Source organism: Haplochromis burtoni, unplaced genomic scaffold, assembly GCF_018398535.1.
Source record: "Haplochromis burtoni strain Fernald_Lab_line unplaced genomic scaffold, NCSU_Asbu1 Contig_111, whole genome shotgun sequence".
NCBI classification, from domain to species: domain Eukaryota; kingdom Metazoa; phylum Chordata; class Actinopteri; order Cichliformes; family Cichlidae; genus Haplochromis; species Haplochromis burtoni.
In genome coordinates this window covers 94,626-110,534 of record NW_024582472.1, presented here as the reverse complement: position 1 = coordinate 110,534, position 15,909 = coordinate 94,626, and the positions used below count along the sequence as shown (strand labels likewise).

Here is a 15,909-nt window from a genome sequence, read left to right as displayed (position 1 = left end):
CCCAGCCACACTCATCCCAACCTGGCAGCCTCAGCTCACTAAAGAGCAGTCAGCCAGCTTTCCCACAATGCACTGCAGACAGGAGGCACTGGGCAAAGCTGCAAAGTTCATGGGTGTCTGTTTAACAGGAGGTCTTGCCAGGCAGCAGACACAACAGCACCACTGACCTAAAACACATGAGAGAAAAAGAAAAAAATAGCTCCAACACAGAATGATGACAAACAACATCAAACATGTGCAGCAGGCTTTGGCAAATGTGCTTGGCAAGCAGTACGTGCAAGCTGGTTGATGAGCTGGAGGGACGAGCATAACATTAAGCAAACATAATTATAGTTATAAATTTCTATGACGTGGAGGGTAAAGAACTGAAGATATGCATAAGAATAAGCTACAGAGGGTGAGAGAGAGTTAAAGAAATGTTTTCTTTTTAATGGGACTCTGGGTAGGACTTCTTATTTCAACCCCGTTCGCTTGCACCACCCAGCAGAATGCTCCACACGAAGCAAGATAGTGAAGTTGAATGATGAATATGATTTTTCTGTATTATAATCACTGGAACACTGGAGAATTTGGCAGAAAAGTTATTCTTGCAGTCTGTCCTAATCCTATAATCTAGAAGAGATGAAAAAAATTTGAGTCTTTTCTGTCCCTAAAAGCAGGGTAGCAAAAAGAATCCTTACGGCACACATAACTCTATACCTAACTTAGTTGTTTTGAATGGACTCTCTATTCATGATTTGAACTGGCAAAAACAAATCCCGTCATTTGGTTTTGTTTTATTTAGTTTCTTTTTCTGTAAGCGGTTTGTGAGTTACCGTCTCAAGAATTTGGGACGTGGGAACAAAAAAATGTCAAGTTTAATGTCAAAAGGGGATGACTGACGATGCCCACTCAGGTGGTGAATGATATCGCTCTGTGGCTTCACTCTGTGGGTGATGGCACGAGGTCTCTAAATAACTGTGTTGAAATTTATGTTCACTTTCTAGATCAACTCGTCCGCCAGACTTATCAAGTACAAACAAAACTGACACAAAAACACACTGAACAACTGATTAATTTTCACATTTGGCTCAGAAAAAAATATCACCTTGAACTACAGTAAATAGATATATATCATAATGTCCACTAGTTTACTAAAATATTACAAAAAAGAACTGATTTCCTGAGAATATAAGCACCAGATTTCAGGAAACAGCCTTCAACACCAGGGAAATGCGCAACGTGTAAGAAGTTCAAAGGTGTGAGGAATGAGGAAGCATCACTGTAGGAAACAAATTCTCTTTTCCGCATCCTCATGCAGACTAGAGCCCAGAACAAAGCCCAGCTGGGCTCAGCCAATACTGATATCAATTTTTGAGAGAATAAAAAATCCATTATTATAACATCTGGCTCTGACTACCAATGCTTCCAAAGCCATCCTTAGAAAATAACACAATACAAAGCTATACAGCTATACAAGCTCGTGCAACTTAATCAGGGCCGAGTCTGATGTATGGGGATAAAGATGTAGTGATGACAAGTGGGGAACCAGACATACACACACATGTAGAAAAAATGTAAAACACATTCATACTTTTAGATGAAAATGCCAAATTTCACTTATTTTATTTGTGTGCCGGCTCAACTTGGGATATAAAAACAATAAATAACAATATAACTTTTTTTTGGTTTTCATTCAAGCTCCTGCTTTAGAGCTTTTGCAGACATGTGACCACTCACCACATGACATTAATTTGTCGGCCATTTTTAAACGTGTAACAATCCTGACAAGCCAAGTGAGTAAAAAACCTTCTAAACATTATGAAGGCGATATAGACTATGGCAGCTGTAAGTATTAGTGTATACACTCTCTCAGAGGAAGTAAAACACTCTCATGGCAAGCATTTTGCTCGTTATGTGGAGAAATGTGGGAGGGAGGACTTGAAGATGGATGTTTACTTACTCCCACTGAGTGAGTTTAGTGATGCTCTGAAGTGCAACCGTGGTGCTCTCCCTGACTTCACAGCAAACGGTTTATATCATTATGCTATCAACAGCCCATAAAATTATACTGGACCAGATCTGAAGTCCTGCAAAATGGGTAACAAACCTCAGTCACTGGACTCTTCCTGGAACTGCAGTCACTGGACCAAGGGGACCATGGTCACTGGTCACTGCTCAGGTATTTACTTGATTTTTATTGCATTTTGATATTGATGTGTCACTGTGCATTACACTGTCGACAAGTGTATGTAGCTCATTTGTGATTGAGAGTTTTGGGATGCTAGAGTCTTAAAACTCTAGAGATCTATCTTTGGCGGCCCATACCCTGGGAGGGGTGACAGATTCTATTCTTAGCTTACTTAACGACAATAACTAAATGCGACAACATCAAGAATAAATAAACAAGTTCCTGTTGGATTTCTTATGTTAGAACCAACTTCAGTTCAGGAGTGAGGCTTGAGGTGAGGAGGAAGAGGATGAGATGGAGACGAGGAGGAGCGTAGCGGTGAAGGAGGCAGATGAAGAAGATGAGAAAGAAAAAACTAGAAATAGAAATATATAAAAAGTAAAAGTGTCAAATGGTCAAATATTCTTTGAAACAGATACTGTTAAACTTTAAAATTCAAATAACTTATAACTGACCCAACTATTTATCAAAGAAATTGTCTTTTTCACCTTCCAAATCAGCAGGAAAGCGATAAAAAAAATATTTTGTGTCCTTGATGATTGCAACACCCAACAGTCAGTGATAATTTGTGTGTAAACAATGCATGACTTTAGGCGTGATCACTACCAGTGTCACGTCCAATATGGCGGACAGCTCTTGAGCGATATGCACATGATGTCACGTGCAAAACATATAGCATTTCCTTCTCTTCTGAATGTTTTGTGAGCACGGAAAGATTCATCGGTTTTTCCTTTTATGAATCCATCCATCTGCTTCCGCTTATCCTTTTCAGGGTCGCGGGGGGCTATCCCAGCTGTCACAGGGCGAGAGGCGGGGTACACCCTGGACAGGTCGCCAGTCTGTCGCAGGGCCAACACACAGGGACAGACAACCATTCGCACTCACATTCACACCTAGTGGCAATTTGGATTATCCAATTAACCTATCCCCACAAGCTGCATGTCTTTGGACGGTGGGAGGAAGCCGGAACCCACACAAACATGGGGAGAACATGCAAGCTCCACACAGAAAGACCCCGGCCTGATGGCGGAATTGAACTCAGGACCTTCTTGCTGTGCGGCAACAGTGCTAACCACCGTGCTGCCTGAATCATGGCCCTCAAACATTTTTATAGACACCTGTTTCCTTGACAGCTTAATTTATTATATTCGCATCAAATCTGAAATCTCGAGAGATTTAGTTTCGATAACACTCTAGATAAGAGAAAATCGCTGAAAAGTATCGCCGCTTACAGCGCGTAAAACCCGTTTATTCAAAAAATATAAACCTTAAAATGATTCTTAAAGCATCACCAATGCTTCATTACCATCCAATCACACCATAACAAAAAGCGAATTAGTACGTTCAGATTAGAGACGGGACGTTCTAGATGTGTGGTCACAAAGCAGAAGCAGGATTTTAAAGGCACATTCCTCAAGTGCTAATAGGCTCAATTGAAGTAATTTAAAACACAGGTATGTCGACGCCTTGGAAACTCTCCCGGCAGCCCATTAATCCACCACCAGCAGGTTAACCATTCAAATCGGAGGCGCACACACACACCGCTTGAAACATGCACTGCCTTCTGAGGAATGCTAACTGCAACAAAGCAAGAAAACAACACTTATCACAGTTGGTGTTTATGTGCTGTTTTTTTCTCCTTTCCATCCCGTTCTGTCTCTCTGCCTTCATTCCTCGCTCTGTCTCCCTTTCATTGTGTCTCGGCCCCATTTATTACCCCTTTTGTAGTACAGTATGCTCAATACATAAACAAATACAGCTGCTGCATTTCATCAAGCCTTTGATTAGTCTTGTCGACTGCACCACAGCCCACGAGAACACAAGAGAAATCGAGAAATATGCCACAAACTCCCCCAGGAGAATCATTTCTGGAAACTCAGTATTGTTTGTAAGGAGGTGGGTGTTGCCATTATGTGTTTCTGCTGCGTTTATGCTTTGTTTTTCTATGGAGATCATAAATTCTCCAGCCTGTAAATGGGAACAGTTTACAGTTATACAATAAAGGACTTATTATTGGACAGAATGAGAGAAGCATTTGTATCCAGCAGAGTGACTTTGCAAGTTGGACATTCAAAGCACGTTACTTTGCGTGCGTGCGTGCGTGTGTGTGTGTGTGTGTGTGTGTGTGTGTGTGTGTGTGTGTGTGTGTGTGTGAGAAAGAGGGACAGAGAGGCAAATGCACTGCATATTGCGCTTGTTTACTGTATATGATGTCTGTTTCTTATCCCATTTAAACATTTCTGTAGTGTAGTGGTGACTGTGTCACAATGTGATTGTGATGGAGGAGATCAATGTCTCATCCCAGGGGCCTGGGATACTGACTAACCATCTAATTAGAGGGAACAAGCAGGAGCCAAAGCTTTAAGTGAATAATTAGTGCTCTCAGAGTCCGAGAAGAACAATGCAGGGAAGAGATGAAAAACGATCACCATACCACATCACTGCCTCCCCTCACAAAACCAAACAGCCTGTGTCCTGAGGAGTTTTATGAGACTTGATATCAGAGCAGCTGGGAGATGAAGAGAGAAGCAGACGCTCTGTGACCACCTCAGATGTTAAATAAGCTCCTTTATTTATCATCTTGCAATTTAAGTAAAAACGACACACGAGCAGAACTTCAAACTTGTGACACTTTTACTCATTGGCAGTATTTCTATCAGCATCGGGCAAAAACAATAAGTGCATCATCCTTGCATCCCTTATTTGGTCCAATTGGCATCAGCAACAGTTTTGCTGAAGCTGTGTAACCGCAGAGGACACTAAAACACAACAATGGAAAGATAGATGGAAAAAGTATTTTTCCAGACATCCTTTGAAACCTTATGAGAGTAGGTAATAAAAGACTAGCAGCTACAAGCACCAGTAATGGTCCCTTTAAACGCACAACTTTTTTTTTCCTGAGGATGAAGCAAGAGAAAAAAACATGCAGTCATTAATCAAAGAGCCTTATTAAAGAGGGAGTTTAAATGTGATCCATAAAATTCATGGGATATTTGTCCATTAGATAATTAAATACTCCATTTTATCCACGCAGCTGATATTTTCGTTTGAGGGTAACACAAAACAACGATGAAAGAAAAACTAAAAGAAAAACTGAAATGAATCCTCTGGGAGGCATAAATGTGCCGCAGGAGAATGTGGTCTGCATGCCTGCACTCATCAGGTGGTTACCAAAAACACATATTATCATGGACCATAAATACATTTAATTCATTGTGCTTCATAGAATTCAGCCAAAAATGTTTGCATTTTTCCTTGATCGGTTGAGAAGGCCCGAACTACAATTAGAGGAAAGTTGATCACGAATAGACAAAAACAGCCAAATATATCGAGCCCCCGAAGAAACTCTACTAATTAAGTTATTATTTGTAATTTCAAGTGCAATATCTCAGCAACTAATGGATGTACTGCCATGAAATTTGGTGCAAAGATGCACTGCCTCCCACCACCCCAGGCCCATTGGCTTTAGAGAGAATTGGCAAATATTTGCATTTGCCAAACAAATATTGCACAACAAGAAGATTAGTAGAGATTACTTTTACTTGGCTTACAGGGCGTCTTTATACAGACTCACAGAACTGCTGTAATGTGAGTTCTAGTCAGTTAACCTTACCTTTAAAAAAGCATAAAAACCAATTGCCTTGAAAATGAAATATGGGATGGGTGTGTTGTACTACCAAAGGGTGCAGGACACTTGCATATCCTATAGTTTGAGTAATAAAGTAAAAACTGTACAGAGTACTTGATAGATTAGATTTAAATGTAGTCTTTTAGTATATTCCCAGAATGACTCTTTTAAAAACACCCAATTAAGTGAGACACACTGTCTGCACACACCGCAGACTCATTTTGTCACTGTCACTACTTTCCAATATTAAAACTTAGACCGACTATGATAAAGCATTTTGATCAAATTTAGCAGAAAATGGGCAAACCTGCAAAACACACACACTTACACACACAAAACAGGTAAAAACACTAGGCGATCGAATGCCATTTGCCATACAATAGACACTAAATAAAATTAAATATATTATAACTGTGCAGAGCTGATCTACATTTGGCAGCGAGCCCTCATTTGTGAGCCCTAAAGTAGCTGACCTGCTATTCATCTCCTCCTCGTTCCCAGGAGAAATACTAAACAATGGCCATCTACTCATTAGCAAACATTCTACACAGGCAGCTCACCTCGTGATCAATACATCTAATTCCCTAATGGTCCTGACTGATTTAACCCCAGACATTTTGAGAATGGGAAGGAGCCAGAGACGGGGTCTGAGAGACCATATTTACCTGATTGTCCTCTGGTTTGTTTTTGTGTGTTTACTTTCTAGATTGCATTTAAAAGTTTCCTCATAACACTTCATACAGGTACTCTCCCTGAGGGCAGGTGTGGGTGGAGGTGAGCTTTAAGGAGGTCAGAGGTCACAATAAGCTAATAGTAGTAATTTCAAAACTCCTCTGCCCACTTCTTCAGGTAAGGGCAGGCCTAATGAAAGTGAAAGGGGCATGTCAACCCCATAAAGAAGTGAAGCTTAGTACTAAAAACATTTAAAAAGTCACTTCACTTCTTCCAGAATACTTAACCTAATATATGGCACAAAGTTTTAGTCCCATTACTGCAAAGCAGTAACCATCTAATTCTAGTCACGGAGCACCTGTGAGAACACTATACATAAAACTGCATTAAAAAGAAGGAGTTTGGCATGTTTCTGTGAAAAATGTGCAATTAATTTGGCTGGGAGACAATAATCTTGGCAGGTTATATTTTTTTAATTTATACTCTCTGGGTACTTAAGTCAAAAATCTGAATTCAGGCATTAGTTGCACTTGGGTGCGCACAGACACAAACACATGCACGCACTTACACTATTTCATCCTTAATAGAAGCCTCCATTTAACAAAATGAGTATCCTTTTGTGAATGTAATGATTTTAAGGGAAACCACATTATAAGGCTCTCTCGGATCATCCGTTATGTTCATTCTTTGTGTTTTAACAACACAGAATGACTCATATTTTCAGTTTTCCATTATAAAATGTGTTTGTGTGGGGGGAGAATCTCCAGAGAAAACTCATAAGTACAGCATGACTGACCTTACCTCAACTTCAGTACTTATAATTTTTTACATACAGGAGCTTATTAAAGAAATAAGGAAATGCCTAAATTAGCTCACTTCATTAAATGTTCTCTCTGAGACTCTAAATATCTCACTGGGTTTTGCACTGGTAACAGTGCAGGGACACGCACGTGCACACACACGTGCACACACACGTGCATACACACGCATGCAATGTTGCCTGAACCTGTGTCAGTATTATGGCCGAAAAGCTGGCTGTGGTGAAAGCTGGTGCAAGACCACCTAAGGGAAATATTCGGCCTCTAAAAACAATGACAGAGTGAGAAAAATACTGCAGTAGCAAAACCTGAAGGCATCCCTGGTTTAGGCAACCACAGCAGCCACGAGGCAGGGCTGTGGTACTTCGGTCCGGGCTTCCAAACCACATGTCCAACTTGTCTTGACCTCTTGCTTATTTTGATTCGCACTTGTCCTCGTCTCAGACACTCATTCAACCATTTACTTGAGCTTTCCTGTCAATCATAGCATACTAAATAAAAACTTTCTCCAACCCGTTCCCTTTTTCCCAGAGCTTAAACTTAAGGAACACCACCCATGTATAATCATTCAGCGCTGGATGGTGTCACATTAGGACTAACTCTGACATAAAAATAAAAACATAGAGACAAGCCTGCATTAGACACCTCGAGATGAGTCTCGCCTACAACCTTACTTGACCTGCTGTTAGTTTGTAATACATGAAGAAAACAGATACAAGACATTAAAAGCAAAACACAATTTAAGTGTTAGGCATTTCTGGACATTATTGGGGGAAATGAAAAATTCAAAAATGAATCCTTAATTTAAAACACATTTTATATTGTACAGACATTTTATTACAATATCTGCTACTTTGACTTTTTACCTATTCACGGTAGATTTGTATAAAAACACACAGATTTACAGTTACACAAGCTTAAAGTCAATTTTATACAAAAATCTGAAGGTCTTTATACAATTGTGTTCATAAACCAAGCAGAGCCTCATTTACAGAACATTTTATCCCTAAAAAGTGGACAGTAATGGACATCAGGGAATGATAAAAAAGGATCCTCACTGTAAAACCTTTTTAAAAACCATCACAATTTGAATTGGAATACTTTATTAATCCCTGAGAAAATTATGTGGTTTCAGTTGCTCCAAGGCAGTAAGAACAGTAACTGATAAACAGATTTAAATAACACAATACATTAAAAAGTTATAAAATATAAAAAATAGTTCGAAAATATATATAAATCTATTAGAGCTGCATATAAAAATAGTTTGATTATAAATATATAAAATCAAAAACACCTGTGAACCCTGAACTATCCTGTATTTAGTAGATTTATATAAACTGTCAAAAAATCTGGTTGATGCCCTTTAGATTGTTTTTATTAATCACAACCTTACAAACCCAGTGCTTCTACTTTTTGTTACTAACTGAATCCAAATCATTAACTGGGTGGAAGGATGTGGTATACTGCATCTTTCTTTAAAATGGGGACAAAAATAATCTACATTACAAGGAAAGGGTTTCATTAAAGTTTACAGCTTGTATTTAAGCAGTGACGATGGACATTTATAGCAACTTCAAAAGTAAGTTAAGTCCAAGAAACACTCGTTTCAGACATTATAAACCTTTGACATGCAGACTGTTCACTTTCCTCACAAAACACTGAACAAGAACGACGAGGACGAGCACACCTGATCGCATTCACTCAAGAGTACGTCAGGGTTTACTAAGGTGATCCGCAACTTCAAAGTGGCATTTAGCGTCATCATAAATCACCGTAAATGAAGGCACTTATCTCAACACTTCATATTTACCTCAACGTTCAGCAATAAAACCTGAACCAAACACATTACTGCTTTGTTTTAATGCTTTTTAAGGTGTGACTGGTTAGCCTTGCCAGATGAGTGTAGTACTGCTCATATTGAGACTATTGTTGCATGTTGACCGGCAGCGTTAGTCAGACATTCCCTCAATTGTTTAAACAGATAAAAGAATAACTTACTGTAAGTGAGGTGCAAACACATTGACAGCTCTGTAACAAAATGATATCTTAAAGTATCACAGAGCTTAAGGGAATATTGGCATAAAGATAACGTCTCTCATCCTAACACCACCCAGCAGGTATCGTCAGCCACAGCAACAATGTCTAAAATAAACAGAGACTGTACACCACACTCACATAGTCTATATAACTTGAAATAAATCGGCAACATGGGCAAGCTTAGCTGGGTTTATCAACTCTTATTATTCCTAGGATTGGTCATGGAAAAATGTATTTTCAAACTATTCTAGTGAAGGAAACCAAGGGGAAAACTCAAATGCTCCACATCTCCATACTACAGGAACACAGTGGCATAACAAGTTTTTCTTGGTTATATGCTGTTGAAAGATGAGCTTCCAATGTGCACATCAAAGCGACTTTATCTTGGCAAACGCTTGAAGACTTCACCCTGACAGTTTCACTCTGTCAGTCAAATTCAGTCAGCGCATAGCATCAAGCAAATGCGTGTCAGCTTCAAGGAGCCACACCAAAAGAAAATGTCTCTGCAGTATGGAATGCTTTAGGGAAGGAACCATCACACTGTCAGTGGTCATGTAAACAAGCATTTCAGAACATCACAACAGAGACGTACAGCAACAGAATCCTTTGTAAAAAGTTAGGTCTATAATTTTAACCAGATTTTTTTTGTGTTTTTTTTGTCATCTTATCAATCACTAATATGACTGCATGTTTTAACAAGTGAGTAAAGCATATTTTCAAACTGAGCTAATGTTTGATGAATCTGCTGTCAATGCAAGTAACCACAAACTCATTTTTCTTTTACCTCCCACTTACTGTCTCACTTTGAATTAATGGATTTAGCAGTTGCATTTGTTTTAAATTTAATAAACCTGCTGGTTTGGTCGCAGGTTTTCCTTCCACCTCATTAGAAAATTCCTTCCTCCCAACAGACTGTACATAAAGGATGGATGTAGCTTTTAAGTCTAAAATGTAAAACCAGTTTTGAAGTTCCTTAAAATGCATTCTTTCTAACAGCCAGACTCTTTTGGTTAAAAAAAGTCTCTTCAGCAAACATTCTGGTCTCTACTGATATTATTATTTAGGGCACACTCGTCTTGTCATTGTCGAGTCACTAGAACACGAGCAGGCAGGACGGTTGCTCTGACACAGTCACCCCATGGTCAAGATACCAAGACAGCCATGATCAAAATGCTCAGCTTGAGGTGTTACAACGGGAATTTACTACGTTACTTGTGACATCAGTGCGGCCATGTCCATCCTTTATATATCCTTCCTCAGAAAATGATTTCACAAGCTGTTATTATGATCTATAGTATGGCCTCTGTGGAACGCGTGAAAAATTGCATGTAAAATTGCATGTAAAAAATGAGTGGCGTCACCTTTAACTTGGCATCCTGTAGAATGGAGCTTTTTACGTTGAGTTTAACATTATCGCAAGCGTGCACATCATCCCAAACCCATCACAGGCAAGCTTTAACCTCCAGTCTCTGGGTCAAAAAATGGGTGTGTTGAGGCCTTCTGACGTGCATGTTATCACGTTGTGTATGTTGTTTCAGGAATACTTGTATGGGTTTAGTAAGACACGACAGATGCAATCACTTAGTTGGAGGACCTGAGTGGACTTGTTGCTTTCTACAGCTCATTGCTAAAACATAGTCCTCTCGGTACACTAAAAGCCTGGTTAAAATGTATCAGCATTCAACTCACCTACAACGTTGAGAAAATTACATTTCACAACGAATGAAAGAGTCACATTACTCAAAAGAACATTCAGTGCAGTTTAATAATGAGATAATTTTAGGGGAATTGAGATTTTAGTTATGTGAAAATATTTAGAACTGCTGTCAGAAGAGCATGGCTAATGTTCGAAGCAAGATGTGGACTTCAATATATAACGACAGCGAGCATTTACCGATCTGGCAACGAGGAGCGGCTCTACCTTTAGGACAAAACTTGCTGCGCAGCTGTCATTGTGTACAGACGTGCACTGACAGCGTGCCTTTTTGAAATGTTTAGACAATTCCACCACATGACGCTGCCATGAGGGATTACTAAGATCAACAAATGTACTGACCTACGCTGTAATCCACACTGTCAGACGTTGTGTTCCTGGCCTCATGTGACCTGCCTGCCTGTGGATGCTCCATCAGGGTGTGTCACCCTCAACAGGGGTGGCATGACCCTAGATGACAGGAAACCCAGCTGGATCACAGACGAACCACTAGCAAGGCTGCGGCAGGTGGCTCAGCGAGTGGCGACCCACTACCAACCACACGACATCAAACGTAAGCAAAAAAGCAGACAAAACCAAGGCACAGACAAAACAAAAGTGAGACAAAATGAAAACACAGACCACTGTTGCCTTTCCTCTGGCACACCACAGTGTTTTTGAGGCTATTGTAGCCAGCCGCAGACTGAGAACACTGACACCGAAAGAACATCAGCATTCTCTCACTTGGCAGCCGAAGCTTTCAAACGCAGAAGATTGAGAACACACAGCGCCAGAAGGTGAGGCACCACGTGGCGATTGTGGTTTTACAATAGATGAGACAGAGCATTCGTGTCTGAAAGCTGCCCCGTACCCCTGCAGGGAGAAACCATCTCCACCAAACAAGCATGTTTTCATGACACTGAATGCCTGGCTCGCAGCACACCCCATCTCCTTTTCTTATGTTTCATTGCTCTATCTAACTTTCAACAGCCAAACAAAAAAGGGAACGATCATGTAAGGCAGAACTTGATATGGGCAAAGCTCTGAGCAGCTGAAAATTGGCCACATGTCACAAGGATGGGTTACATACGCAGTACTAGGATCCCAAACAAAAACAAGGCTCAACCAGCACATGGTATATCCATACGGAATAAAAGCTGGCCTAATTTTACCAAAGACAGTGACAAGCTCTCAATGTACACTGCTCTTCCAAACCTTTGTGGTTTGGGAGGAAAAACACACTGTGCTAAATGGACAGTTGTCTGAAATAGGTCAGTCAAAACTCTAATGGGATACAGACAAGCTCCTATATGCATAATATACCGAGGATAACTATGGCTACGCACACAGGCCGTGCAGCCAACAGGCATTATTAGACGGGTTAATGGGTTCCGGGCCATTCAAAAAGCAGGCTTTAGTCAGGCATGCTACTCAGACAGGATAATGGTGGGATAGCTAGAGGGGCTGGGAGGTTCTTGAGGCCTAGTAGTGCCTCGTAGTACCTACTGCAAGCTTTGCAGCTTTCCACCTGCACTATTTCTACTGTTTTACCTCAAGTTCCAAGACAGGCTGCATTTTCTTCTTCTTTTTTACCTCTTTTTTGTGGTCTTTAGTCTTTATTAATTAGGATTTCCGGACTAGAGCATGAAAGCGAAAACCCACTAACACTAGGTTTCGTTCCATCTATCAGCTATACCTGCTTATGTTTTTGAGCGACATGGAAACACCAGAGCTCAGTTGGAATTAATCACGAGACGGGGTCAAACACGGGGCTGACGCTTTAAAAAAGACAAGTGTTCACGCTATAGAGAACCTCAGAGAAAGCCCGTGGTGGCAAAAGGAGATCGTGGAAACTCGACACAGAAAGACCCCGGCTGCACAACAGGTTAGACCCTTAATGCGGTGATAGTGGTAAGCACTGCAGATATAACTAAACACTACACACATTAAATATTAAGGAATGAAAAGGGCTCAGGCAGCCACAGGAGAAGTACAATAGATATTTAAGGATTTGGAAAAATAATAATAGAAAATACATAAAGATAGAGAAAGAATCTCAGGCACGCAGCGATAAAGTAGGGTTTGATTAGATTAAATGGAATGTTATTCATTCATGACTGAAGAGGAAAATGGAATATTTATGTAAGTTAAACAAATCAGTCAAGCTCTGCTTGGTAAAATTTTTTGCCTTTATCTCTCCTATTGTGCTCACTTATCAGATTCATTTAGTTATTAAAATAATATTTGTTTCCCAACTTTATTGGCACTTTTATAACAACACATTGTTTGCATTTAATAACATCAGCATGTGCACCAGTTACGTGCCGTAAATCACTAGATCTGAATCTCCTCTGCGGGTATTCAGATATTTGGCATCAAAAACAGTGTTAGGCTGATCCATCAGAGTCTGTTTTCAACAGGAGCGATTAAAAAGGTGGAGGGAACAAAAGCACCGGGATTAAAGACAGGCAGCTCTTTCTAGATATGTGCCAAGCTAGTAGAGAAGACACACAGAAGCACTAAATCTCCCTGTGTAAACAGTCCATCACACATATTAATCCCGGAATTACTGGACAGGGAAACTCTCACACCCACATGTGAACAAAACACACAAAAGCATCCACAAACTGGTAGATGCACATAGTCGCTCACATCAAAAAAGCATGTCAAAACAAGCTGCAAAGCCAAAGGGGGAAACTTATGAAGATAGATATATACAAAAATGCACACACACACATTCACACACACACAAGTAGGCAGTGACAGCTTGAAGACAGGCCCAGGCATGGCAGGAGGAGGAGTGACGGAAGGCAATTAGAGACATTTTTTAGATGATAATAGCTGTGTACAAGCCACCGCAGTCCATAAAAGCTATTCATAGCAGGCGAGAAGATGAGCATAGCAATGAAAGTGGTTGGACCGTATGCCCAAGATTTGCCCCTGAGGGCATGGAAGGGATGAAGACAGAGAGCGAGATAAAGAAGTGACAGTCTCTTACTCTGGCATGTAGGGATGTCACAGTATCTCCAGTAGATCCCGTCCTCATGATCTGCAATGTAGCACCACGGCTGAACATCCCCATCAGGATTCCTGCAGAAAATTATAACAATCATTTGCCTGCATTGGATAATTTTAAACAAGAAACAAATAGTGGAAAGAATAGTTGAAGCTCCTCTTGTGATTATAAAATTATAATCTGACAGTATAGCAGCACATAATTTGCAATGTTTCCCTGTTTAACAACCCGCTTCATTTAAAAACTGGTTGGTGTTTGCCCTGCTCTTTGCCAGATGTTTGTTGTTGTGCACATTTTTTGTTTAAAGTGGAAATAAGGAAATTTTGCACGTACCGAGATATCTATTATTAAAAAAATGATGGGTGAATGCATCAGATTGCTCTCTCTCAGAGTAAAGATTGAGGAGAGCTGAAAAAAAGGATTAGGGAAAAGCATGGGAAGAAGAAATGATAGTGGGATATCAGATCAAAAAGACCGGCTATCGACTGAATACTCAACTATGTTTCAGAAGGAGATTATCTCAGCTGTGTCAGTCATCCTTAGTAGCACCCTTTGGTGCTTGTTGGTTTCACCCCTTCCTCTGTACTCTGGAGGCTCGACCCTGCATGCCAGTCAAGAGCCAGTCCAATTGGTCTAGTTAGAGGTTGGGGGGGAAGCCTCTTTGTTCTGGGCCAGACACAGACCTAAAAAAAAGGACGGCTGATGGGGCCAAGCTTTTGTCTGAGACTATGGCCTCTTTTGATCCTCATCAAGGCCCTTTAAACCCATGAGAATAAGGCTGATGGGCCCCTCAGTGCTTTTCCTTTTCAGTTTCACTTACAAAAGCGATGAGAAGTGGGATTGAAGATACCTAAAAGCCTTGTGCAGGCTTCATATCTCCAGGGTAATCATCCAGCTTTGTAAATCATGACCTTCACAGTAACTTCTAATTTGTCGATAAATAAAGTCAAAGCAGCAAGTGTGCAGCGGAAGCGCAACTTGGTCTGCTTCATGTCTTTAAGCTCCATTTCAAGATTATTCCAAACTGGAAAAATACACTCTCTGCTGACTAAAGAAGCCTTCTAAGATGACATCGCTATTTTTTAGCGCTGACGGTAATTGCCAAAAACCTTTTCTTCATCTCTTTTGACACACCTCATTGTAGCATCTTGACAAAGCCCTGCAGCGCTGCACTATCCCGTTTCACCTTTTGTGCGCACAGTTGTGAAGGGCGTTTCCACGTCTTTTATTCTGCTATCTAACACACTATCCTGAGTTTCCTCCTCTCTTTTCACACTGAGAATGAGGTATTGACAAAGAAGACTTTTCAGAGTTGAACTGAAGTTTAAGCTCCTTAAAGCTTTTACTCTGAATTCATAGCAAACATGGCTTTCTTTATTGCATCCTGTTAGCCATGGGAGTCTTAAAGAAAAGGCTCATCTAGTCACGATCATCTCTCTCAACCTAAAATGTTCCTATGTTCACAGGAAACCAGCCTTGGTTGCCAGTAAATTTGGACTTGATATCATGAGTGCAGATCTGTCTGTCGCTCCACCCAAATTGGAGGCAGACACCTGTTTGTTTACCCCGAGGCTACTGTTAAAATGGCGAAAAAGAGCAAAAAAACTGGGTCCAAGCATAAAACCACTGATATATATACCCTTTCTCCATTTCTTCTTCCTCTTCTTTCCTTTCTGCGCCTGTCAACACATAATAGTCCTATTTGAAATAAGACTCCAAGAACAAACCTAAGATAGTGCTGCCACTTATGTAATTTAGTGCACTTTCTTAATCATCCCTCCAAAAGCCAGGCATGAATTACATCCATTAGCATTAAAAAAACATCCATCCAGCAGACCACCCAACCCAAATCTGACCTACTGACATCTTTGAACA

The 15,909-nt window shown here is 40.4% G+C and overlaps 1 protein-coding gene across 3 annotated transcripts in view; it reads right to left on the bottom strand.

Moving 5' to 3' along the window:
• Nucleotides 1-15,909, bottom strand: part of kremen1 (kringle containing transmembrane protein 1) — a 63,959-nt gene that overhangs the window by 17,310 nt on the left and 30,740 nt on the right. For all 3 annotated transcript variants that reach the window (XM_014335692.2, XM_005928895.3, XM_005928896.3), the window contains exon 3: nucleotides 14,017-14,108. In XM_014335692.2, coding sequence (XP_014191178.1) covers nucleotides 14,017-14,108 — 92 coding nt within the window. The remainder of the gene's footprint in view (nucleotides 1-14,016; nucleotides 14,109-15,909) is intronic.